The 27,459-nt window shown below is 42.8% G+C and overlaps 1 protein-coding gene across 1 annotated transcript; it reads left to right on the top strand.

Moving 5' to 3' along the window:
* Positions 1-432: 432 nt before the first annotated feature.
* On the top strand, positions 433-27,459 carry stk10 (serine/threonine kinase 10). Its single transcript, XM_026372399.1, has 20 exons — positions 433-885; positions 8,698-8,862; positions 12,520-12,568; positions 13,158-13,307; positions 14,659-14,731; positions 15,350-15,544; positions 15,902-15,983; positions 18,735-18,869; positions 20,458-20,769; positions 20,879-21,268; positions 22,955-23,079; positions 23,739-23,862; positions 24,014-24,193; positions 24,308-24,400; positions 24,491-24,620; positions 24,710-24,834; positions 24,941-25,129; positions 25,208-25,333; positions 25,437-25,550; positions 25,818-27,459. The coding sequence occupies exons 1-20, from the start codon at positions 727-729 to the stop codon at positions 25,956-25,958; spliced, it is 3,057 nt and encodes a 1,018-aa protein (XP_026228184.1). The 5' UTR covers positions 433-726; the 3' UTR covers positions 25,959-27,459.

Here is a 27,459-nt window from a genome sequence, read left to right as displayed (position 1 = left end):
CTTGCCTGTTGTCTTGTCTTCAGCATTATTATTATTATTATTATCTAAGCTCCACATGCTCCATAAGCACGAGTTCATTGACCTACACCTCCCACTAGGTGACGCTGTAGCATAGTTAGTAAAGGTGGAGAGTGAGTTTAATTTGAAGAAGCATTTAAATAACAGTGAAGCTAAACTGTGCTTCGTTCCCTAATAAAAACCAGAACATGTCCCAGCGATGCAGCGGGGCGTGAACCTGAGTCACAGATGGTCCAGCTGCTGGAGCCGAACCCGGACCCGCCCAGCAACAGCCGGACTCGAAGTCCTCTCTGTGTCGCCAGCTTTGCGATGACGACGGCTTGTTCTGTCAAAGAAACTACATTTCCATGACGGCAGTGGGAGGGCAGCTGAGCAACAAGGTGGAGCTTCACCGAGCAGTTGAAGCAACAAGTCGCTGGAGCCGCAGACGGAGCCTGCAGCGTGTTTCCAGCGGAACGCGGTCAGCGCGCGTCCTGTGAATGGGATTAAGACCCAGTGTCTGCAGAGTCTACACGGTGACGGGCTGACATGGACGGAGTAGAATAAGATCTTCCAGCCAGAACAGCTCTTTTCTCAGAAACGCCCAAAGTGAAGCTATTAACTGGTGGAGAGGTGTTTTACCGGCTGCGCGCTTCTGCGTGCGTAAATTCTGTTTGTGAAGCGTTTGATAGTGTTTCTCTGAAGCTCAGTGTTGTTGCTCTGTAAACGATGGCACTCGCTAGGTTCAGTAAGATACTACGTCTGCCCACTATTGACATGAAAAAGAAAGTGAAGCAGTATGAACACGTCCAGCGGGGAGTGAACCCCAACGACATCTGGGAAATTGTGGGTGAACTGGGCGACGGCGCGTTTGGAAAAGTCTACAAGGTAAGTTTGAGTTCATGGAGTCACCAGGCACCTGCTTATAGATCACGTCATGCTAAACCATCATCTACAGCTCCTACATTAAAAAAAGCTTTTAAAAACATGTAGATGTCACCAAATTCACAGACTGCTAATGCATCAGTTCCCTGTAAGTTGGTGCTTTAGCAGTTATCTAACATTGTGGAGGTGTGAGCTCCTTCCTATCACCTGTAGAAACTTTACCCTCCCTGCTTTGCTGACTTTATGACTAGTATTTGAAATATGTTGCTCATCAAGAGATCACTGTAAAACAAGCTGGGCTGGGATCAGACTGCTGTCACAGAGGAGTGAAGCTGTCCGACAGACAATCTTTCATGTGGTTATGTTCCTCTGAGATTTTCCACTTCTGCTTCCTGTGGATTTGTTTTCTTCTTATGAGTGAACTTTAATTTTTAAATCACCTCAGTTCTGTTGAATTTCTGGAAACATTTGCAGTACAGACATTTTAGAAAGATCCTCAGTGAAAGCACCTTTCATTAGTCCTCCTCTGCCTTCATACTCCCAAACCTCAGCAGCACTTTGGGCTGAGAGGAGTTATTTAATCTGGACGTGTTTACTGGTTATTCCCCTCTGAGAAGCAGCACACTGCACAGTGGGGCACAGTGAAAGTCTTTGACACGTCGGGGGCCTCAGTGGAACAAGTGATGCCTCAGCAGAGGTCTGCATGGATCAGAACAGAGAATGTCGTCCTGTTCGACTCCACCAGATTCAGTTATGTTGGAACTCTGTACACACACCCGGGAAATGAAACAGGACCACGTAGAAATTGAAAGTTCATAACTTTCACTTGCAGTAAATCAGACTGGGACACGTCTGCATTGGTCCTTTCTGGCCTCTGTCCACATTCTTGCTTATGTATCCACAGGTCTTTGCAACATGAAGGGGAAAAAAAGCAAACGAGCTTTCTATGGACGACTGTCCATGAACATGAGGTGCTTTAAGTTTAAGCTTCATAAAGCAAATCCAGAGAGAGACAGAGGATGTGGCTAAGTGGGAACTGTCTGAGGTGTAATGTGTTTCCACTACGTGAATTTTTACCCCTTTCTTATACAAATGTCAAACCTCTGCTCCGGCTTCTGTGTCGGCTCCTCCAGCGGGTCGGAGGCGGACAGTTCACACCTGCAGCTGTCAGATGGGAGGGAGAGGAGGCAGAGTGCGAGCACACGAGTGCCAAGAAAGGAAATCGTGGGACTGCATCAGAGGACAACTTCCTCTCACTGCTCCCGAGTAATCAGCTCATCTGTGGGAGGGGGGGACGCCTCCAGTGGTTAATCGCACGTTTTCCGTTCTTAGAGCAGGCGTAAGGGAAGGAGGCTCCGTGTCTGTGACATGTTAAATCAGCTGCTTATCAGACTGTAACTTGCAGGAGTGTAATAAAAAAGCAGCTTTGGATGTTTGCCAGGAAGCAGGAGGATACCACTGATTATGTCTTCCTGAAAAGACACTTTTAATTATTGTCTTTTGCACGCGGCAGGGACCCCTGCTCAGACGGCTCTTTTGTTTCCTTGTCTTTGAGGTTGAGCTCAGGCGCCTTCTGTAAAAGCTCCTGTCACACGGACTTTCTGAAGGTTCATGTCACCACTTATTTATTCCTAAGAGGAGTGTGTTGGTAGATCCATCATAACCTCCCAGTTCTCCACACGTTGTACTCCACTGTCAGTGTCGCCTGCAGGTGCAGCCGTATGTCTCTATTGTTGACAGTCTGCTGCAGGTGAGGGGCCTAAGTTCAACGTGAGGCCCCATAAAAATGATTAACAAGATAGGAGAGAGAATTGCTTCACGTTTAGTTTTTGTGCTCTTTGCTTCATGTTATGTTGGTGAGCTAACGTATATTCTAGTGAATATGAAAGTGGGCAAAGAGTTAAACTCTGCTTAGTTTATGTAAAGGGTCACATGTGAAAAAGGTACAACTCAGACCTCAAACTTCAATTCAAAGACTGAAATAGTTAGTTTGGCACCTAATGAAGCACATATGTCTTTGTTTGTTTGAATACTCAGATGAAGAGTTTATTCAATGCTGAGATGTTTTAAATGATTCTAAGTGAATCAACAGACAAATTAAGCTACAATAGTTAAAACCCAGCACCATGCAGCCGTGGATCATTGACAAAATAAACAAATTACACAGGAGTAATTTGAAAATGTGTCTGCACAGACCTCACAGGACAGATACAGAAACGATGAACTGTTCATCACAATAACCTCCTCTGTTCAGTGTGTCACAGGAAGTCTTCTTTGTCTTATGTGTCTGTGCACTTGTTGGAAAGTGTGTAAAAGGTGTGCAGCTACAACTGAAGCATGAAACCTGGGCGTTTGTTTGGGCCCCCTCACTAATTAATGAGCCACATGCTGCTGAGCACATTGCCCTGCTGCTGCTGCTGCTGGTGGTGGTGGTGGTGGTGGTGGTGGTAAAGTGTTTCCATAGACACCCACAGAGTTACCACTGTTCGTCACCCCCCGATGGTCGGTAATGCTGCAACATCCTCCTGTTGAAGGAGAATCAGACGTTTATGTGAAATGCTAAAGTCTTAATTTAGAATATGTTCCTATAGTGAAGCCGCCCCCGTCTGGGGTTTCTGGATCTAATCTCAGGGGGCAGCTTGGTGCATGGTGACTGATAAGAGCCCTGCTGGGTGGGCGTGGTCTCAGCAGGCTGGGAGTCCCCTACTTTCTTGTGATGACATTGTTACTGCACAGACAGGAAGCTTCTGTGTTCCTACAGCCGCATACTGCAGTTAAATCTGGGCCTGTGACGACTGGAAGGTCGAGGACATGGAGACGTTATGACGATGATCAATCCAATCTGACAGGCGGCTGCAGGATCACTCACCTACACACTACGGCACATACGTCTAATGTCTTTCTGATCAGTTCTTGATCTTACTCTGAATAATCTGCATAATCTTGCAACAGCTGTCTGAGCTTGGTTTTAGCTGCATGCTCGACCTCAAATCTGTTGGCGCTCGATAGAATTAACATTGTGAAGGCTGCACGCAGGAAGTGTGTCTCATCTGTCATGAGAGTTATTCTTTAGAACCACAAGGCCCTGCATGAGTATGAATGATTAAAGAAAGGAAGCATTAACTCTGCTTCTTTTCTTTCAGGGCCGTCTGTGGCTTGTCATGATTTCCTGCCTCACTGAACTGCTTCAGTCTTGGTTTGTGTGGGACATTTTGCAATGTTGATCAAAACTTGCACATCCTGAAAAGACTCATTGCTTCATCGAGGAGTGTTAAGTGTGAATCTAGTGCCCTGTTATGTTCTGGAAATGCATAAGTTCACGCTTCATGCAGTCAGTGGGTTGTATACGAGAGGAAGAACTAAGTTAAACTACGGTTTCAGCACCTTTCTCATTAGCATTATGTGACTCATAAATACTTCTTACTGTGTCTTTAGCTTGTTTTTTATTGTTGGTTTTCAGGTTTTCAGCATTGATTGGACATAAACATGTGAACTGATGTGTTAATAATACACAAACATGGCACAGCCATTAAACATTCAAAGTGCTGTTGGGAAAAGTAAGTGAACCTTTGTGTTCAGTAACTGGTTGAACCTCAAACAAGTCGTCTGGTCGAGCTGCACAATGTTCACCAGGAATTTTGTTCTTTGACTTTCTTTCACTTCAATGACTCTGAAAAGGTGGATTTTCTGCTTCCTTCCCCGTACGTCTCAGTTGTGCCACCACACATAGCGCTGCGTATTCTCTCCCAAATAAAAAAACAATTCTTAAACATATTGAAAAAATACTTTGAGATTATTGCAGAAGCTACATTTGTTTAATGTTTGATTCTGGTTCCCTTTTTATTTTTATTGTTCGTCACATGTGGTAAATTGTACTTAACGGAATAAATGTCAAAGATAATCTCACCATAAACCGTCATCTACATGCACTGAGACATTTCCACCACTGGTGTCAGGGTTTACATAAAGTAATTGAACTTTCTGATGTGGGTTGTACGGTAACACTGTGCAGTGCGAAGGTCATTTGTAGATGTTACAACAAATATAACACGGTAACATTCGTACTGTCACCATCTTTCTGTATTCCACTAGGTCACGTCACCTCTTCCTATTCCAGTATCCTCTGTCGTTGTTGTTTAAGATGCTGTGCTCGTGCACTTTGCCCATCTGAACGAGATCTCACCGCTTCCACAGGCGTCTGCTGTTTTTATTAGCTGCTGTCATTACGTCGGCGCTGAGAACCACATTTCTGCTCACAGATGCATGGGGAGCGGCTGCCGGGGGGCGGGAGAGAGGGAGAGAGGGGTGGATGGGAAGCGAGGAGGGTTTATAGATTTACGATGGGGCAAAGGTCTGGCGTGCGCACATTCCCCTGAAGGCAGTTGACTTTAACACAGTATGCAAGCTGACATACAATAGCAACATGTGCTATGCTCATTCAACCTGGAGGTGAGTGACCCCAGGAAAGGATCTGTTATTAGTTACATGGTCATCTGCTCCATTCACATTGATTAATTAGTCCTTGTTCTTTTCAGCACACAGATAAGAACTCCCTTTCTGAGTTGGTTTATAGAGTAACAAACGCCCCACAATAGATATTTTTTTAAATAGTTCACCTTGTTTTCAGGCTCCACATTCAACTCTCTGTGGACTTCTTTTCCATTTTGAATGTGATCCAGCTGCTTTTAAGCCAGCGCACCCACGGTAATGATTAATACCTCAGTCAACTCAGACGCTGAAGTAAACATAGGAAGTCTGATTAATACTGAGAAGACTGTGCATCTGAATAGTAAGTGATAAACACCTAACGCTTTACGTTACCAGCACACACAGCATGTTTACATGCTGAAACGTGGGAAGTAACATCTGCTTTTACAAAGCTTTCAGCGGCCGAGGGGCTTCAAGGTCGGGCATTGTGGCCTTTAGACAGACAACAATAGTTAATGTTGATACAGATGCAGAAAGATGTGCAGGGAAGAGATGACGGGACATTAGGTGAAGGTGATGAAAGGTGTGTGAGTGAGGCCAGATCATGAAGAGTGGTACAGTAAGAACAAATAAAACAGATGGTACAGGATGGATAGAAAAGCTTTGGCTTCTCAAACTTGGGGAGAGTCTGCCTGTTGTTCTGCCAGGTTTGGTGCTCTGGTTAATCCCTGTGCACTTAACCTGCGTAGGTGAAAGCCAAGTCGCTAATGAACAGGAAAACATCCAGGCTGGAGATCTAGTGAGAGGAAGAGTGCGACTGAGCAGCCACAAGTCCTCCTGATCTCCGTGGAAACCAGAACCAAACAAAGCCAGTGGCTGTTGTTGTCCTCTGGAGGAGAGTGAAGAGTCAGTCGGTTAGAAACAGGGCAGCGTTGTTCTCTCCTGGGTCGACTGCAGCAGCTACAGTATGTAGTTAACGACGTGCCTACTCCCTCAGTAATGTGCTCGTCCGCTCTCATTATGCAATAATTTACAGTGTTTTTTCCGTGGTGCTCGCTGAGTTTTTGTTTTCTTCTTCTGTTTTCTTGTAAACATGTTGAAAATGATGGAGGTGTCCCCAGAGACAGCTGGTACAGTAATGTGTGTTATTCACTCTGCGACTCGGACGAGTTCTGTGGACGTTTTGCCAAAATTACAGCATCCTATTATGGAGAAGCCACAGAAAGGCAGTGACTTTACTGTGTTGGTACCGAGTTAGAGTGCAACAAACATTCAACTGTAGTACGATGGCTTTAATGCATAGATGCAAAGTTAAGTAATACGCAGATGCACTAACTAGATAAACAGTGGGAATGGTGCAGTTTATAAAGATGTGAGGTGACAAACAAACAGCTGTAAAAAGTGAAAGAGAAAGTGTCACAGACCTCATCAGTCTGTACAGCAGGAAATGGTGTTTAATAGGAGAAGTTGCTGCTGCTGGTGTCTTAAAGGTTCAATTATTTCCTTGTGTCTGTTATGTGTGTACTTATTAAAACATTCAGCCACACACACACACTGAAGTCGGGCGTCTCCTTGTGAGACACAACGAGGCGCTTCAGTGTAATTTTCTCAGTGCATATTAAAAACATGAGGCTCAGTCTGCCCCCTCCCTCCACTCAGAGATGTGAAGGTGTCCTTGTGAAGCTGCATTAGAGGGCTTAAAAAGTCAGAACTACAAAACGGCACAGACGTTTCCAAATGTTCAGCTGTGTTTGTCTTGTTCTGTCATTTGAAGCATGTTTTCATAACTGCATTCAGGAAACACAACAAGAAAGCAAGATTCAGCATCACAGTTCTGGTATTTAATCATACGTCTTCTGTGAAACTCTGTGCTGGTGGAAAATATGTGCAGGAGTGCTGCAGTGTTCAGTGTATGAAAGTCAGCAATAGCTTAAATGATTAGAAGTCAAACTTTATTTAATTATAAAAGCTGTGTAGTAATGGAGAGCAGTTCAGAGTTAGTATGAGGAGAGCCTCTGTCTCTGTTTAGTGAGGACCAACACAGCAAATATGATCCATTTAAAGGTTTAACCCTAAAAGTTCACTGTATGACCACATTTATCACGGACCTGAGCCGAGACGGCGAGTTTGTAGCGGAGAGCTGAGATGTTAGCAGAGCAGTGAGAGTGTCTGGTGTCTCAGTGTTTACTGTAGAGGATTAACTGGGACTGACTGATGGTTTGACGTCCTGTTGACTCTCACTGTGGTTTCTCCTTCTCTGGAGCTCTGTTTGACAAACGGACTCTTATAGCCATGGTGTACCGACAAGACTGAAAGAATGTGTGTTTCTCTGGGCCTGTCCTGTATGTTCAGATGTTTTCCCACAGCCCCTGGAAAAGCATGGAGACATCACCCCCCACCAGGCTGTGTAGTCGGCTGAGCGTCTGCAGCTCACTGGTGCAGAAGTAGATGCACACATCAGTGTCTCACCTTTACTCTGCAACATGTAACTGTAACTACTGAAAACATAGATTTAGAGGTTGAATCACAGCCATTTGACATTAGGCTCTATTTTAAGTTTAGCTTATCTCCGGTTGTACATCACAGAACATGTGGTTCTGACTGCAGCCACAAGAACTCATCAGTCGGCATTCACAACGGTAAATAACAAAATCTGTTTGGCTCCTTGGGTTTTACTCCGAGTCACTCTATGGTTTCCGGTGATTTGATGCTTTCCAGAAAAGGTGGTGTTTACGTCCTCTTCTCTTTGTTACTCAGAATTACTAAGACGTCCGTGTGTGTGTGTGTGTGTGTGTGTGTGTCTTAGTTCAGCCAAACTGTCACTAGTGGGGTTTTGTGGTTCGTCCATTTCCCCATTTGTGCAGAGAGGGCGTGGAACGTCTTTTCCTGTTTTGTCTCTAAATGTTGGTCAATTCAGTCCGTTTAATTGCTCGGCTGAAAAAGGTTGGGAAGGGTAAAACCTTAGCATTGCATGTCTGTATGTTTGATACTGTGAGTTGTCAGGACTGTTTGTAGAAATGCTTCTATGTCATAAACAAGGTGGATTTTCTTCACACTCTGTTTATTTCACACGGTCGCACCCTGTTTTTTTTTTTTAAGAAGTTTGAAGGATAAAAAATCCTCCAGAGAAGTGAAACTCTTGAGTTAGTTACTGTCAGTGGGGAAATGTCATTTATTTCTAGAGTTTAGTTCATCCATTGGAATCCATTACAGCTGTTCTTCCTGTGGTTCGAATCCCGGCTGTTGTCTACCTCCAGTACGGCTCCTTAGGCAGGACCTCCTCATGTTTACCCTGCCTTGGCCTTGTAGCTTGTTCCTCAGTTGTACGTCCCTCTGAGTAGAAATAACTAAATGTAATGTAACGTGCGTCTATTTCTGTCTTTTCAGGCCAAGAACAAGGAGACGGGAATTCTGGCTGCAGCCAAAGTGATCGAGACAAAAAGCGAGGAGGAGCTGGAGGACTACATGGTGGAGATCGACATCCTGGCTAAATGTGACCATCGCTACATCGTGAAGCTGCTTGATGCGTTTTTTCATGACAACAAACTGTGGGTAGGTAACACCAGCATCTGGACAGTGTAAACCACAGACCTGCTGACCCTCCTCTCCCTCACCTCCATCTTCTCGTCTGTGTTTGGATTTGACTACTTTAAACTGAACAGTGCTCAGTTTAAAGCGGTCTTATCTGTTTCCGTGACCGTGCACCAAGTTTTCTTTGCAGTCGTTCCAAGCAGAGCTGCTTTGTTGTTTTATTGCAACAATATCTCACTTGGAGTATTTTTCCACTTATGTATGAATGATCTGTTGAAAAATAAAGATGAGAGAAGAGGAGAGTCTAAGTGGAATACCAGAAGACCCCTCTGGGGACAACATGCATCACTCTGATGCTGCTGCAATAATTAAGATCGATTACATTTCAGTGTTTTCTGCTCTCCACTTGTTTTTCCTCTTCACACTCGCTCACCGGGTCAAGTTTGAACTTTTCAGCTCCCTGTGTAATCTCTCAGTCTGCCCGGTCAAGACAAATAATACTGAGCTCACGCTGATCCACGACCTTGAGAGAGAGAGTGTTTTTATACAGAGGGAGGAACGACTGCTCTTCTGTTATCCAGTGTTCTTTAGTCCTGGTTGGTTTAACACAACAGCACAACACTTGATGAGCTGCAGCCTTGTGAGGAAAACAGTAGAGGAGTAATTAGAGTATTCAGTTACAGTACAAAAGTGATGAAGAAGTCCATCAGCTATAATGTAATGTGTCCTGCACAGTGCAAATAGTTTTTCCACAAAATACATAACAATAAATACCACGTTTTACCAAGTTTTACCAAGTTTTTCCCCTGAATTTCTTTCGGTGTGAAGTAGCAGCAGTGATGTTTTGTTTACTTTTTTACAGAAGTAAAAGAAGGTACCAGGTAAAAGAAAACATTATCATGGTGGACGAAAATTCTTGAGTAAAAAAACAAATGTCGCACATCTTAAACCCGATAAACCAGATGTAGTCTGCAGTCTCTTCCTGCACACACACACACACACACACACACACACACACACCATAGCTATGTGTTCACCATAGCTGGAATTCCTGAGTGAGGAAGGTGAACGTCCCCCATCAGTCAAAGCTGGACTGTTAGTTTCTGCTGTTTCTGAATTCAGACGTACAAACCTGCAGTATTCAAACCTCGTGCTTCCTGTAAATATCTGCGTGCACGTGTGGCTTCAGACTCGTCCTGTTACTAAACTAACATTTCATCTCAATCACTGCACAATCTAGTGAAGAGCAACCACATTTTTCTGCACAAGGTACAAGAGACAGAAAGAAATATTCTCTACAATATGTGATTGTGAACAAACATTTCTTTGCCATAAGTTTGTGTTCTTCCCTCAGGAACTCAACAATTAGCCCAGTGGTTGGCGGTCAGGCCACAGTGGCCTCCGGTTGGGTGGACTGGGCAGGGGTGAGATGATGCATTCCAGTGCTGACCCACCCGTGAAACGGGGAGAGAAGGGAGCTGTTTGTTCCCCTTTAGGAACAATCTGGTCTTGAGTCTAGTAAAGCAACCAGGACCACATAGTGAGAAAGAGAAGGCCTTTAACATGTCTGCTGACATCAGCACCAAAAAGAACCGGAGAAAAAATGAGGAGGTGCAGTTTCTCAATCACCTCCAGTTTATGGCTGTTGTGTGTGTGTTTGTGGTGTAATGTTGTTGTTTGTGGACAGTGTAGAGCAGCGTCTTGGTGCACCAGTCCTGGCCTGCTTTCAGCTGCAGTTTCTATATCTGCATTTATCTATCGTGTATCAGTCTGTAAATAGTTTTAAGAAGGAAGATGATGCTGAGACAGAGTTGTGATCTTTCTTATGTATTTTCCACTATTTTAATTCAGTGACGTGCAGAGACAGGAGAACATCAGTGATGCTGGAAAGCGTCAGTAGAAGTCGGTGTTGTTTTTACTGGCACCACCTTATATATACACCTCAGAGAAAACACAGATCACTGAAGCATTAGTCATGTTCAGTGGATAGCGAAGTACAGTCGTGTGAGAGTGTGATTCATGTTTTATATGGTTGTATTTCGTTCTTTATTCAGGGTTTATTGCGGTTTCGAGGCAGGTCGTTTGTTGGCAAATTGCCTTTTACATTCTTTCGTCCTTTGAGGTAAATCACTGTGGAAGTGCAGAGCTGTGAGCTGTGAGCTGTGAGGGTTTGTCGACTGTGTCTTAGTTGATCCAGTTTGGCTGTGTGTCTTCCTGTGTGTGTGTGTGAGATGGAGAGAACATGTGCTTGCATGAGTGTTTAGCCTACACCAGGTATGCTTTGCATGCTGCTTGACCAGTTGGAACACATTTTTACTGCAGCACAGCACATCAGTGTTTCATGCAGGTAGAGCAAATCTGACTGTAGAGACACTGTCTTCCTACTAAATGAGAGCATTTTATTTTTGAGAAGTGTTTTTAAAAAAGGGGTGTGTGTGTTTGGTTAGTGGTGAGGAGGCTTAAAGGAAGTGGTTTGTACTGAAACGTGTAATAAGCCTCCCTTTAATGTTAATAAATACATCACAGTATCAGTATTTACTGAGGGCTACATGGAGGTGGAGGTCCACTCACGCAATCCAGCAGATATTTGGACAGTGTGGAGATGCCGTCTGTCCATCAGATGTAACAAAGAGAAAGGACACGATGAAGTCAAACATCTTTTATAACATGTGACAGATCCCAAACTAATCAGTTTATCTGTCTGCTGCTAAGATCGACGTCACTCATGTTCTGGTTTTGCAGCGTGTGTGTGTCTTCATGTGACTACATGTGCATGGAGGTATGCATAGTTCCTTGCATTTGGACGAGCCTTGTGTGTGTACGTACACCTTGTGCCTGGTTTTGTCTGGACTGAAACTCCACTCCCCGTCCAGGTTGAAGGTTTGACAGCGTTGTCACAGCGAACAGCACTGAGGTAATTGATTAAACATGAGATCATACAGCAGGTATGCTGCACGTCACGAGGCATCAGAAGATCATCAGGAACGAACCCGGTTGGTCAGACGATGCTGCATCTCTGTGGAGTTTTATTAACGCCTCAACTGGTTTCACAGAATTATTATGAAATCGTGTTTATTTTCTTTGGTTACTTAACTTAGAGAGTGTGTCGATGTCAGAGGAGGAAATGAAAGGTGATTATTGGACGTTGCTCTTAGGGAGGAATCTTTTTCTTCCCTCTGAGTGTTTTCACTTCACTGCTGATATTATACAGTATATTTGACTGTGTGTAGTTACAGCCTGACAGGAAATAACACACTTCAGTCTGAATCCCACTGTCCACTCATGTAGGTACAGTAATGTCACTGTGCGCAGCTCAAGGTTTGTTGAAACTCAAATTCAAACACATAAGAATGTGGCTCATCAGGTTATTGTTTGTGTTCTTCCTCATGGATCAGATGTAATGTGTGCATTATTAATTACCACCACGCCTCATTCAGGGTTTTCCTAAATTGCTCAACCCTGTATAGTCTGGATTTGTACTTGGGGAGTTAAACACAGTTCAATTATAGAAGAATAGTAAAGAAAATGATTTTAAACACTGAACATTCGCTGCTGCTGATGAAAATGATCTGTTCTTTCTTTTCCTTCCCTTCCTGCTACGTATAAATCCCAGATAAAGACCTTTTCATTGTATTGTAGAGACGTTGTTGAGCCTCACGCCTCCCTCTCTTTCCTCAGATCATGATTGAGTTCTGCCCTGGAGGTGCTGTGGATGCCACAATGCTAGGTAGGTTCTCTTTCTCTTTGCTCTCTGTGTCTCTTCGTGCACCAACCACCTCCACCCTGCCCACACCTGTGGCGGTGTTGTGACTACATCTGTGGCTTCAGCTGTAACTTTGAGGAAGTGGAGACATGTTATAGTTTGAAATCAGCATGTTTATTCATGGGAGACACAACATTTCTCACAGTAAAGTGACTGCGACACACTCCAACCATGGTCACGAACTGCAGCTTCGCTCATTTGGCCTTGAATACTCCAGAAACTAGTCAGACACAGTGGAGTCCTCCCGTGTGGGAAATCCCCCTCGTGTGTTTTTCCTGGGTAATCCACATCCTCATAACTGTCTGTACCCCCTCTGCAGCTAACCAAACACAGACAAGACAGAATAAAGTCTGCAGGACAGTTGAGATATGTGTGAAAGCTTTTCTGACACTGCATGCTGAGGAGACATGAATCACGAATTCATATCATCACAGCTTTAACTTTTTCTGTTTCCACTAAATGCACTAAAGTGCATCTCTCCTTTTTTCCTTTGCCCATATTCAACCTCCATCACCTGTCTCCCGTCTTCCTCTGCCTCTCCCGCCCTTATCAGAGTTGGATCGTGGGCTGACGGAGCCTCAGATTAAGGTGGTTTGCCGCCAGATGTTGGAGGCTTTGAACTACCTCCACAGCATGAAGATTATTCACAGAGACCTGAAGGCGGGAAACATCCTCCTCATGCTGGACGGGGACATCAAACTGGGTGAGGTTTACAGTTGTTTCATATAAAAATCATCTTTTTGATGACGTGTGTTCAGCGGCCGGCAGAGGGATCCGGAACGAGCGCTGTGTTCACATCTTTCTCCACATTCTTCACATTGCACAGCTTGAAATTGTGGATCCGACACAATGGTCAGCATGGTTTGTATTAAGCTTTCCAGAAAAGGGAAAAGACCGCGTGTTCACTGTGTTTTATGTAAAGTCAGTTGTGGAACAGCTGATTTTTTCTGTTTTATTTTTTTTTTCTGGTTTTGCTTATGTGATGTTTAACTTTCTTTACTCTGTTTGACTCTTTGTTATTTTGCCACAGTCGTGACCCATAAACTTAAAACACTGAGCTAACGGAGCTTTGTTTCACTCCTGTGTTGAGTTTTTAATCTTCATTACTTCCAGTTTATGTTTTAGTTGTTATTTAAGTCACTTTTCTGAACTTCTGTGCTCACTGTGCCCGACTTGTATTTCTGGTTTAAGTCTGTTTCTGCTGATTTGCATTCTTCCCTGGGTCACCACAGTTAGACATAATCACTGGGAGTTGCCTCTTTAAGCTCATTAAGTCATGACACTGACGTTTACAGTCTCCAAACTAATCTAACTACACTTTAATTCAAACAAGGCAGCAATCAACCACCTTCGAACTCGGCCAAATGCATCATGTGCACCTATGATACATTAAACGTTATGTTCTTCCATGAAGTTGTTCGTGTTCAGATACTGTTTATTTCAAAACATGCATCACAAATTTAAGAGCCGTGTCACGGGCGGCAGAGACGGTGTCGTTTCTTCCATCATGGTCATCAACAATAGCAAATGTGTTTAGAACAGTTCACTTATTTCTGTATTTACAGTACTTACATAAACTCTTTAGTACCCGGTGCTTTTAGGTGTGTAGTGTAGAAATATTTGCATAAACTCGTGATAATACTTCTACAGAAACACACCCTCAGTGAGCATGCTGCAAGTTAAACCCAGCGACACAGATTTTACAAGCAGACGAAGGAGAGAGGAGCTGCTGCTGACAACAGTGTTTGCATGAAGTAAAAATGCATTTAAACTGCAACAGTCCAAATAATATGTTTGACAGAAACCAAGACAGTTACTAAAGTCCCCGTTATAGAAAAGTTTGTAATTGAAGCAGTCAGACTTCTGCTTTCTGAGTAAAATCCCTACTCACCCCAGATCACTCGTAATATTCATGCTAATAGAGAGAAACTGGTTGGTTTGTACAAGTGCGTCTGCCCGTCACCATTTCATGACAGCTTTACAACAACAAAATGAACTGTTTTAATAAGAAATGCTGCTGAGTGACTGAGTTTTGTCTCTCTCCATTCTCGTAGCTGATTTCGGAGTGTCTGCTAAAAACACCAAAACCCTGCAAAGAAGAGATTCTTTCATTGGGACTCCTTACTGGTGAGTTTGACATGGACACTACACAACAATGGTTTAATGGTTAATGGCTAAAGAGCTTTTGAATGAGCTTCAGTTTGGATATATAAAACTATGGACCAGTGCAGGTTATCATCACCACTTCCTGCTGGATGAAAACGTGACAGTGTCCTTCGGTTGCCTTAAATCTTTTGATGCTTGAACGTATCAATTAACTAAGTCAACAAGAAACCACGAGCAAATATTAGTTCAGCGGCTGGAGAAGTGTGTCCGGTGTTGACCCATGCACAATAGTGAATAATGAGAAAGGAGAAATGCTCCTTGACTGATAATTTAATCTAATAAATCATCAGGACTGAACAGCTGTGTAGATTTGGCATCGTTTCAATGTGTAGTCAACTTTCAACGTCAGCTAAAACCTGAAACACTGAAGGATTGAAGGATTTAAAAACTGGAACATGGACTTTAGGTGCTTTTGGTTCGTATTAGACAAACTTCTACAGTAACAGGTTCTGTTAGGTGTGTGAATCTTCGCATGACGGCGTTTCTTTTATCTTCCTGTTCATGTTCGACAAGCTGTTTCCTTTCTCGTCATTAATGTGCATCGTGACTTGACTTTGTCTTGTTTCGTCTCTTTGTCAGGATGGCTCCAGAGGTGGTGATGTGTGAGACCATGAAGGACGCGCCCTATGATTACAAGGCTGATATCTGGTCTCTGGGGATCACCCTGATCGAGCTCGCCCAGATCGAACCACCGCATCACGAGCTCAACCCGATGAGGGTGCTGTTGAAGATTGCCAAGTCTGAACCTCCCACCCTGGAACAGCCACACAAATGGTGAGGATGCAATGAAGGTCTGCACAATACCTGCACCGTATGAGAGATGGGAACGTGATCAGATAAACCTGAACACCCTACAGCTTTTCCACATTCTACAGTTAATTAATTTTATTTATTATTGATTTGTGAATGGACCTTTAACACATGAGCTGCAAATCAACTCAAGCAGCAGATGTGACATTATCAGGTGCTAAAAGGGGGACTGGAGCTGACTCATCACAGTGTTGTTTTCTGATTATATACCTGGAAATGCTTTTTTTAAATGTCGTAACCCTTCCTTCATTTCTTTACAGCCCCTCTTCTTTCTTTGTTGCTCTTGTCTTTGATTAATGCTGTTCTCTTGCATTATTTAAGGTCACAGGAGTTTAAGGATTTCCTGAGGAAAGCTTTGGATAAAAACCCAGAGACTCGTCCAACTGCGGCACAACTCCTAGAGGTAGGCTCTGACGCAATGTGAGATTATATGTGAGCAAATATACAGTTGATATGTGGTGGAACATTGTTCTTGCTCTGTTGTTATCGTGCACACACACGTACAGCGGCTTTTAATCTTCTGTTTTCACTCCTGAATTGAATGAGGTGAGGAGTTAGTTGCACCTGTACAGTAGCATCGTAATGAAAGAGATCAGTAAAACACTGAAGATGAACCAAGATGAACAAATGTTTCTCAACCTCCTGAAGAATGAGAGAAACAGTGAGCAGGGTGTGGATTAAAACACCAGAGCAGTCTATTAAAATGCAGAGCCACAGTTTCCTGTCTGTAGCCCACAGCTGAGGGAACGTCAGCTATTTACACTCCCACTCTCAGCCAATAGCACGTCTGGATTCACCCCAAGCTTGCCACCTCTGGCCAATTAGAGACAGGCAGAGATGAAAACCCCAGACCCGGGCCTGCTGGGAATTCTGCATGTGTTCTCCAGTGGGGAGAAAAGAGACGGGTGTGGTCTAGTTTTTGGTGCCAAGCTGGACGTTTTAGATGTTTATCATGCCTGCTGCTCCTAACGGCTGTCAGATAGAATTTACTCTAGATGGCTGCGTAATGACGGCATTAGACTCTGCTGTGCATCAAAGTTACCATCGGTGTATGTGACGAACAGAGAAACAGATGTGGTGCGGTGGGAGTGCTGGAGCCTAATAATGAATCAATGATAAGAATGTCCTGGGTGCATGTGCTAAACGGTGTGTGTGTGTGTGTGTGTGTGTGTGTGTGTGTGTGTGTGTGTGTGTGTGTGTGTGTGTGAGACTGCATAAAAGGAGGAAATGAAAGTCATCGAGCTTTTCATAGAAAACTCAGATTTAGTGTTTAGTGGACGAGAGGAGGTGTGTGCTCGTGAGGAATTTATCCAACATGACACAGTATCAGTCACCGAGACCATCTGGATGAATACAGCGACTCCTCCCTCATAGTTTCTCATAGTTTGGATTTTTATGGCATTCGTGTGTCATGTTGGATGCTGTTCTGTTTCCGAGTCTTTGGCTAGTTCGTCTCTGCAGCTGCTAAACTACACAGGATATTTCTGCTGCTTTGAAGAAAGTACAGTAGTTCCTGTGAGGTCTGAGTATAACGAGCAGAAATCTCAGACTGATATTTCACTGTGGGCAAATAAATCAAGTCGGTTTTATTTACGTAGACCAAATGACTAGTTGTCTAACCCCAGCTTTCACCCCAAACCTAACCTAAACCTAATTATAACCTTGACCTGCATATCAGCCTTTGAAGAAGTGACGACTGACCAACATGTTTCTAAAACTGAACTTTATTATTATTATTATTATTTATTATTATATTTTATATTTTTAATGCAAGAACGCAACATACGACCTAAACAGTGGACATACGACTCCCTGATTCACGTCACCACCCTCTGTCTTTACTTAGGAGTCGTGGTCTTAGCCTGAACACGAGTTCACTTGTTCAACAGTTTGAAGCTGAAATCTCAGATTCTAATGTAATAATGTTTTAACATTATTATAAATGGAGTGTTTTGCACTGAACCTCCTGCTGTTCTGTTCACACTTCCTTTACTTTTTGCCCTCTGGTCGTGGACTAATTTCAACACTATCTTGACTTTCTTTTTCCCAAGTACTGCAAACTCATATTTCAAGTATTATTTGTGGATCCACTGAAAGTGCAAGTCTCAGCATTTCCTTATCGTAGCACAGTTAGAAGAATCTGATGGATGATCTCTCAGCCTGCAAACACTACGTTTGTCCTGTATCAACCTGTGTGGATTTCAACATCTATATTTTTTTATTTTTTTTTGCATGCGTTTCCTTGTTTGCTCGACCTGGAAACACATTTAACACTAGTATTATATGTAAAATTTAAATCTGTTTGCATAAATGAAACCGGAGATCTTTTGCATTTTATAATCCACACCCTCTAAGTGCAGCCAGATTACACAACAGACTCGTGCTCAGACCCTTTTACATCTTGAATTTCTTTTTGCCATAACGATGTGTGTGTAGATAGTATATGTCTCTTATTTCCACGATAAATGGTTCGATGGCGCTCTCTAACTACCCGTCTCATTAGACAATAGCTGACTGTTGTTTGTCATTGGAGAAGTTAAAAGCTGAGGGCTAATGCAGTCCTCAAGGACAAGCCCCAGCACACAAACAGCTGTGATCAGCCACAAGAAATGTGTGTGTGCACACACACTCCGACTTATACACACTTCACGGTCCAGCACCACTTGTAGCCTTTTCCCTTGGTCAGCTGCTCCAATTAAATTACACTCTGCAAAGCATCTGAATAATAGATGATGGTGCTTTCAGCCACGCTGCACTCAGGCTTTAATTTAGTTTTTATTGTCAGTGCACTCGTCTTATTATTGCCGTTTGCACCTTCGCAAAACACAAATTGTCTCTTTTAGCCGTGGCCGAATAAAACATGGCCGTTTAAAATGTTTGACGTTCTACTCACCGTTGACGCTCGGGTGCTTTTAACGGAGAGAGTGCATGTAACACCGCTATTGTTGTTGCTGTTCGGGAACTGGCAGGTGGTGAAGGGTTTCACCTGCAGTGAAAGTCGTGTGTGCGTGTGTGCGCTTCCTCCCTCACCCCCACGGTCTATGTAAATGTATAGGATGTTATTTCTTCCTTGGTATCGACTCATTTATGTTCTACATGTGATGCTTAAAATAATGTTTTTTTTATAACCTCAGCACCCTCCCTGTGTCCACAGCACCCGTTTGTGAGCTCTGTGACGTCCAACCGCCCGCTCCGGGAGCTGGTGGCCGAGGCCAAGGCTGAGGTCATGGAGGAAATAGAGGACAATAGAGAGGAAGGAGAAGAGGACGATGCAATGGAAGTCACTCTGGTACCGAACCTAGATCTTTTATTTTTAATTTTTGTGTTCCTTTATTTCCGTGGTAGCTGTGTACGGTGTTTATAGCGACGTCTATGCATTGAACGGTGTCACTTTCTGACCTTTTCCTTCTCACTGTGTGGTCTGAAGCTGAAGCATAATTACAACAGAGCCGTCGTTTTAGTGACCAGACGATATAATTAAGCTGGAACACATCCCCGTAATGACACAAAGGTTATCACGCGTGCCTGCACATGAAGCCGTGGCCCCAAAAGGACACAGGTTCTGTGTTAACCGTCCACTTCCTCCACATTTTGAAGTCCCTGCTTGTTGACCCCTTTGAACAGCATTTTTTTCTAAACATGGATTTCCTGCCAAAGGGTTGATGGTCCATTCTGCAGAAGCCATTCATAATCCCTCAGAGGGCATGAAATTAGAAAGTGAACATAGTATGAGGGTGCAGTTTACCGCCTGCCTTAAACAAAAACAAAGGAACAGAAACCGGAATACTGGCTTTCACCCACGCATGGTTAAATATAGGTGCTGTATTTGGCCTCAATCCTGTATAAAAACGCCGTCACCTCACAACCTCCAAATGATTTAAAGTTGTGCATTGTTCTGCTGCCATGTCCTGAGCCTTGATTTAAAAAAACGGACCATTAAGTTTGAGATTCTGTAATTTGATGATGTATTATGGACTTAGTTAATTGCTGCTTTGCTAGTGTGAGTTTTTAGGTTCCAAATATCAATCTATTACAGTACTTCACTGCAAAACACTCACTGTGTCCAAACATGATGTTTTTCTTCCAGCTATTACATCATTACAGTTATTTCCTCATCCCTTTTAGCAAGGTCACACTCACAGGCATGCAGCAACATCTTGACAGATAACGTAATACTGAGGTTACGGCCAAGCTCTTACTTCTTCCAGTATTTCATACAGAGGCATTAGAAAGATAAAGATGTCTGTTTCACATCAAACTTGTTAATAATTAGTTCCTGACAGTGTACCAATGTTTAGGCTGCTTCTAATATGTGATACATGTTGGTAGTTTTGCAGTTTGTGTTTCGTTGTGAGTCTGTCTCAACAGACGTCCACACACTTGATAAATAATTATAGACCTTATCTCCAGTTGTCTTCACTGATCTCCTTTATCTTTTGGCCAGTGTGGCTGAGTATTAAATTTAATCTTATGTGGTACTAAAAATGTCTTTAACATCGTGAACCCTGGACAGACTATGTTTTGCTGATGCTATTAAGAACTTCATGCCCGTCGTTATCCGCCTTCATTTACACTGGACGTTTCAGCGCCGTAATTCTTGGTTTACTTATTACTGATTAGATAGCCGTCTTGGCAGCAGTGAAAGGTGGCATTGCAGGAGTGGAAAGCAGGAATGACTGCATTCCTGCTAAAGCAAAGGTCACTGAAGGTGGGAGGCCCAAAGGACTTCATCCATTAGCATTTGGGCTAAAACCAAAGGTTGAAAACATTAACATTTGAGAGACGGCCAGTGACTTCCTTAAGTCCTTAAACCTGAAATGTTTTGTCACATCAATGCATAACAACACTGCTCTTCTCCCTCCTCCGTGTTCCTGTAGCCATCAGTTAAGGAGCCATGCCAGACCAGTCAGACCAGTTTGGAAGGGGACCAGTCTCCAGACAACATGAGCCCCACCACAACCACACCGACACCTTTGCCCAGGAAGGAAGCAGCGTCACATACAGTAACAGAGGAGCAGCCAGGTCCTAACATGGGGTTCCCTGTCCCGCTGCCTCGACAGAAACTTGCTGACAAACTGGCGGACGACGCCACTCTTGAATCAGAGAAATCTGAAAGCGAGGCCTCAACCAAAACGTCCAACTCGGATTCAGGCATTGAAGATGGGAAGAGCACATCGGAGGAAGAAAAGGTACCTTTGTGATAGAAACAGACTTTATCTACTGACGGATCCTCCTCAGGTGTTCACTGTGGTGTGTTTAAAGGTCTTTTTGGTACTAATTATACAAATTGTTTTTAAGGTTGCTCTGGAGACTCCAGAGGCCGAACAGCCACCATCTCTTCCCCACTCTGAGGTATCAGAGGAGCATGTTGACATCACCACAAACTTACAAGAGATGCCCAAGATCCCGGTGTCTGTGGCCAATGGACACTCATCAGCTCCAGGTCCCGCTGTCACTCCCACACCCTCCTGTACCACTTCTCTAGAATCCACACCTTGTCCCGAGCTGAATGGCAGCCTAATCAGGGAAACCCCAGAGCGTACATCAATAGGAGAAAATGGACAGAGCATCTCGCCTTATATCAACGGAGGGATTATCAACAAACGGTTCTCTTACTCCTCAGGCAGCATGGCATCAGAGAGCATGGACATGTCCATCCACAAGGGGAACATCTCCATGTCTGCACGGGTGAGTCAGCATAAAGCAAATCTTACGTAAAGGGAGGAGACGCGTATTACAAACAGCCCTGTGAACACCCTGATCTGCCCTGTATTCATTCAGTCGTCTTAATTAAATGTCAAACGTCAACATCTTTACGTAATGGTTTGTAGGAAAGACGAATGAACTCGTGGCTCATGTGTTTCAGTAGAACATCTTTGCAATTAATGTCTGATGCTGAAGGGTAACTGAGGCACAGAGGTGGCTCCCTGACTTGGTAGGAAAACCCCTCCTTGGAAAAAGTATTTCTCGCCACCCACAGAGGAACTGAAACTGCATTGTGTTGTTTTGGTGTGTGGGTGTTAACCATCTGAAACAGAGGACAGCCTGTCTCCATTAGATCTGGATAACATTAAAGTTAACTTATATATGATACGTTTCTTTATTTTTAACTGGTTCTGATTTAATTCTGAATAATTAAAACACAAAAACAAAGTTTTACTATCCTAAAAACTTTATTAGCTAAACTTAATTAGCCTGAGAATCCTCGATAGGAAAGGAAGAGCAGAAGCTGAAGGGAGCATTTTATCATTAGACACCAACATTTTCCATTCATCAGGACCAACAGCGCCCTTTGTGTGCGCACAGTTCAGTATTCACCAATGTGAATGGAAGTCTCTATGCCGCTCATTGTCATTCAGTCGCTTCTGGTGGCTTATGGTCTGACCGTGATTGAAATGCTACTGGCCGTGTATGAAGTTGTGTCTGTTTGTGGTTTGTTTTCTAGAACGGATTATTGAGCAGCTTGCAGTGAGAGTGAATGAGCCGTCTTTGTTAGAGGACAGGAAGACGGGCAGGCGACATCCCTCTGTTGTTTAGTGCTGCGTTCGTACGACTGTGTGTACAGTTGAGAGCACGTGTGCGTTTCTTCATGAATTCATCTGTATGTACGAGAAACTGTGCAGTTTTGTGAATGAAGCATGTTGGATATCTGGTCCCGCAGTTTAACCAGCGTGTCCTCTGATTACTGTGCTAATGTAGAACTACAGTGGAAAAAGTCACATCTGTGCAAAAATACAGTTCTAAAGGGTTCATAAATGTTGCTGTATTTTGATTGATTTAATTTAGAGATACTATCAACTTACTAACAACGGTGTAGTGTCCAGTTTCTCTCCTCATCATAGATCCTTACTCTTTTACTTTATTTCTTTTCAGTTTGTTCTAACGTTGCTACACACACCTTCACTTTCTACTTCTGTGCTGCTGCGCCGTTCTCTTTATATATATAAACTATTTATAAACCAGGAAATGACGACATCCAGTGTTTGCTGTGTAAACCCAGCCCTATCAGACGGGTAAATATTTACAGTGGAAGCAGATTTAGATAGAGGGCTGGAAATGTAACCATTGGACAACACACGTTGAGTCAGCCATAACAAATTTGGAAGCTCAATTATAAGGTGGAGTCACGCCTGTGAATGTTATGTGTGATGTCCATACTGTACCCTTTGAATGGCCCCTGCTGTCTAAAACATCCTAAATGAGTTGGAGTTGGTTTAACTTCACAGGTAGAGTGATGCCCCTCGAGTCACTGGATAGATGATCACTTGTTCTCTTGTAACATTGTTAACTATAAGTTAACTATAGTCCCATAGTTTCTCTCAGGAAGTAAAGTAAGTCTGAATGAAGCTCACCTCGCTCCTTTCTGCATCTCAGGACTTCTCACGTAAGACCCTGAAGCGAACCAGGAAGTTTGTTGTTGATGGCGTGGAGTTGAGCGTGACCACATCCAAGATCATCGGCGATGACGAGAAGAAAGATGAGGAGATGAGATTCCTGAGGTATGTTTGTGATCTACTTTCGACAGAAGAAGGGGACATACTACTCGACTGTCCTCTTCTACCCTGTAAATGAGGGCCCTCAGCTCGTGGCCGGTTCATTCCTTAGCTCTGACTGAAGCCCGAACACTGATAAGTGGCCTGTTGCGTGTTGCTTTTACTGGATAAACTCGCATCACAAGTCGTGTTCTGCTGGGCTTCAGCCCCATGGGATTGGAGTACACAAATATCCAAACTGTCATGGAAAATGACTTGTTTCTGTAATAGTTTGAAAGAAAAATGTCTCTGAAGTTACTTTTACATCAGGGTGAAGACTAGGTTAACTGTCAAATGTGCACAGAAACCAGCTGTTGCAGAAGAGGAGTGAACTTTTATAGTTGTTGTCCAACGAAATAACTTTGTTTCATAAAGTTTTAAAAACTATTTGTACAGTGACATGACAAGATTAAAAAAGGAGTTCCATGTGCATTACTGCTGCCATCTAGTGGTAGTTTTGCAGGGTGGTTGATTACTCTCTTCTAACCTCACTGTCAAACCTTAAATCCCTTTTTAATTTCATCACAAGCAGCTCACAAATGGTTTAAAGAAAGATTTTAAAATAATAATAATAATAATAAAAACAGCACTAACTATACTAAACATTACTAACGTCTGTGTTTCAGGCGTCAGGAGCTTCGTGAGCTCCGGTTGCTGCAGAAGGAAGAGCACCGTGCCCAGGCTGTTTTAAATTCCAAACTGGAAACACAGAGAGATCAAATGCTGAAACGTTTCGACCAGGAAATGAATGTGAGTCACATCTGTGCACACGTTACTACTTTATTCAGCTGACATAACAACATACAGTAGATTGTTATTGTATGTTTCTATTGTATAAGACCAACTTCAGATTGTTTTACACGTATGTGAAATATGTACATCATGACTCCTGATGTCCCAGGCCAAGAAGAAGCACTATGACTTGGAGCTGGAGAACCTGGAGAAGCATCAGAAGCAGACTATTGAGAGGATGGAGAACGACCACTCTGTGAAACTCAAAGAAGAAACGAAACGCATCAAAGTAGAGCAGGAACGAGAACTCCACAGGTTCCAGGAGCAGCAGAAGCAGCAGAAAAAGGAGGTGTGTATGAAATCACTTCAAAAGAAAAAGCTTCAGCCTTTAGCGTAATACTGTGCAATAAGACACTGCTTTGCTTACATATAATAAAATATGGCTGAATTATGGCTTCTTTAGCTAAAACAGTCGGTGGATAAGCTGCCAAGAAATCAGCGTAAAGACACTTTGAAGCAGAGGATGAATGCCTTTCAAGAAAAGAAGATCAGAGAGGTGAGTTGTTGGATCCACGACTACAAACTGAATAGCTTAGCTCCATGTTTTCCTTCATCCCATCATGACTTTCTGTGTTTTGGGTTTTAGGAGGAGATGTTCTTCTCAAATCAGAAAGAGCACCTGGACACAACACTGAAGAGAATCACCTATAACAACAAGAGAGAGATTGCAGAAACCGAGAGGGAATTCCTGAACAGGAAGCACCAACTAATCAGAGGTAAAGTTAGACACTCGTACACTATGACTGTTCTTAACTTATCCCTGGTAGAATGAGATCTGACTTGATGAGTTTCAATCACTGACTAGATCGTGAAGCTACGATATGGGACATGGAGGAGAAAAATCTTTATGAGAAGCACCAGTTATTCAAGCAGCAGCTGAAAGATCAGTATTTCCTCCAGAGGCATCAACTTCTCAAGAAACACGAGAAGGTAAGTGTGGATCCCACCTCTGCTTGCTGTAATCGGTTTTATGTGCACTTAACGTTTGGTAGCACATCAAAACCGAGTGTTCTCAAGGTTTCATGTACCTCCACAGGAGCGGGAACAAATGCAGCAGTACAATCAGCGGATGGTTGAGATTCTGAAAGCTCGGCAGCAGCAGGAGAAGCACCGGCTACCTAAGATCCAGCGTAGTGAAGCCAAGACCCGCATGGCCATGTTCAAGAAGAGCCTCCGCATCAACTCGACGGGCAGCAACTCAGAGGACAGAGAGAAGATCAAACAGGTAGAGGGGACAGTCTCTCACTCCATATCCAAACGTACAGTAAATAATTCAGTAACTCACGCCCTCCTCTATCTTCAGTTTTCCTTGCAGGAGGAGAAGCGGCAGAAGGCCGAGCGGCTGCATCAGCAGCAGAAACACGAGAGCCAGATGAGAGAGATGATTGGACAGTGTGAAAGCAACACCAGAGAGCTGCAGCTGCTACAGGTGACTCCTGTCAAACACTTCTCTATCCTGCATGTGTCTGTCGAACTGTTCAGCAGCAGAGTAAAAGAGCTGTGGTGATTGACAAACTTTATTTTTTTATTAGAACGAAAAATGTCACCTGTTGGTTGAGAATGAGACTCAGAAGCTCAAGAATTTGGATGAACAACATAACCAGCTGATGAAGGAGTGGAGAGATCAGCTGAAACCAAGAAAGAAGGTACGCGTGTCCAGTCATAACGATGACTATGAATGATAATGATGAGCTGATCTTATCATCTACATGGTTCTACACACAAAATGACTGGTGGTGATGGTTTCATGTTTGGAATTTAATGTATAAATGTACAAAATGGCCTGATAGTTAATGTTTACAGGCTGCACTATACAAATGTATAGAGAGGAGCCAACTGTTCAGTCTTTTAGGAAACATTTACTTAGTCTCATGCTGAGAGTCCTGCTGATGTTGATCTTTCCGCCCTGTTAGGCCCTTGAAGACGAGCTGAACATGAAGAAAAAGGAACAGGAGGTTTTCTTCAGGATGAGTGAGGATACCGACTGCCTGAACCCCAGTTCATCCAATAAACTCTCTAGGTTTGTGCCTTACCAAGACGCTTCTAACACATAAAAAAATCACAGCTGCTGTGATACTACTATCTTCTGGCCAATGTTGGCTCCCACATCCACCCACAGGCACGACGAACTGCCTGCTGCTTCAGTTTTAATTTGTTTTTGTCGATAATGGCAGCGTACCCATCCCTCCTTTAGTTTCCTTTTAGTTTAACAATTATGTTTTTCTTTAAAAACTTGTATTAGAGGAATTTAAAACTCACAGTGAGCTTCACATTTACATAGTATCAGCTTCCATACAGTGTTTTAATTTTCTATATACATCTTATTATTGCTCTCAACACGGGGACATTGTGACACAGTGGTTAGTTTGGGTGAACTGAAGACACCACACTTAGTCTTGAGGAGTAAATAAGCAGGAAAAATGCTTTTTGGTTGTCCTGAGCACAGCAAGGCAATTTCTTTTTTGGTTTGTTTCTATCTGGTGAGCCAGACTATGCACTTTTTGTTTCTGTGCTGACAAAAACACCCCCACAGTTTGATTTACTGACTTTCATGACATTGGCTCATTCACCTATTTTAGTTAGTTGCTTATAAAACTGCCAAAGTCTGCCTTTATTTATTTTTATTGATTTAAAAAAACTTTACAGATTTATCACTGTAAATGCTAATTTAAATATTCTTTTTTTTTTTTAACTAACTCTGATGGTATGAAGGATGTGCTGATTATTTTGTATCGTTTAAAATGGGGATGAGGACAAATCCTAAGTTAAAAGAATTTATATTTTCTTCTTTTTAATGATTAATTAGAAATTATGTTTAACAGGCAAGGAAAGACAAATATTCAGTGTTTATGTAATGATTTTATTTTCATTTTACTGTAAAACCAATCACACTGGACGGGGCCTGATAAAACCAAAGCAAAAATACTGTTCTTTAAATGATGTTGGACAGAATTTAAATCCAAATAAAAAACTATTAAATGTATAATAGTTATATTATGTACAGTAAATGCAATGCCTGCTAACCAAAGTGCAATATTACATGTATGTCTTTTCTAAGCTTAAAGAGGTTCAGATTTTCCTTTTCTCAAACGTTATCTTCCTTTGCACTTTAGGATGGAATTATATGAAGAGTTTAACCAAAAACAGATTTATTTTATTTTACTATTTGGCAATCAATCGCTTTTAGGAATTTATTTTCACGTCATGATCTGATTTTGGAACATAACTCTTCATATTGTTTTAAGAGTGCCTTTACATATAGTTTGCAGCTGTGGAACTTGTTGCCTTAAGTGAGGGAAAATGTTTTTAAAGCAGCTTAGCTTCCTGAATCACGTACAGCGTAACCCTCTCTCTCCCCTTCTCCCACTGTCTCAGAAGTATTTAAATATGTTGTAAAAAGTAAAGTCACATTTAATTGCTTCATTTTTTTTCGTCTTCCTCTCTGCCTTAGTTTATGTTTGTTTGTATGGAGGAGGTGTGAGTGTGAATGAAACTGTATCAGAAGGAACCACTGTTTTAAATAACTCAATAAATGCAGATTTTCTAATTACTGAA

The sequence above is a fragment of the Anabas testudineus genome, chromosome 14 (assembly GCF_900324465.2).
Source record: "Anabas testudineus chromosome 14, fAnaTes1.2, whole genome shotgun sequence".
In the NCBI taxonomy this organism is placed as follows: Eukaryota; Metazoa; Chordata; class Actinopteri; order Anabantiformes; family Anabantidae; genus Anabas; species Anabas testudineus.
This window is presented reverse-complemented; position numbering and strand designations above follow the sequence as displayed.

Excerpts from the sequence above, each read along its gene's own strand:
- stk10 (XM_026372399.1), top strand. The coding sequence starts at position 727 with ATGGCACTCGCTAGGTTCAGTAAGATACTACGTCTGCCCACTATTGAC. Across the intron at positions 23,863-24,013 it reads GTTTCGACCAGGAAATGAAT|GCCAAGAAGAAGCACTATGA; the intron begins GTGAGTCACATC and ends CTGATGTCCCAG. Across the intron at positions 25,130-25,207 it reads ACAGAGAGAAGATCAAACAG|TTTTCCTTGCAGGAGGAGAA; the intron begins GTAGAGGGGACA and ends CTCTATCTTCAG.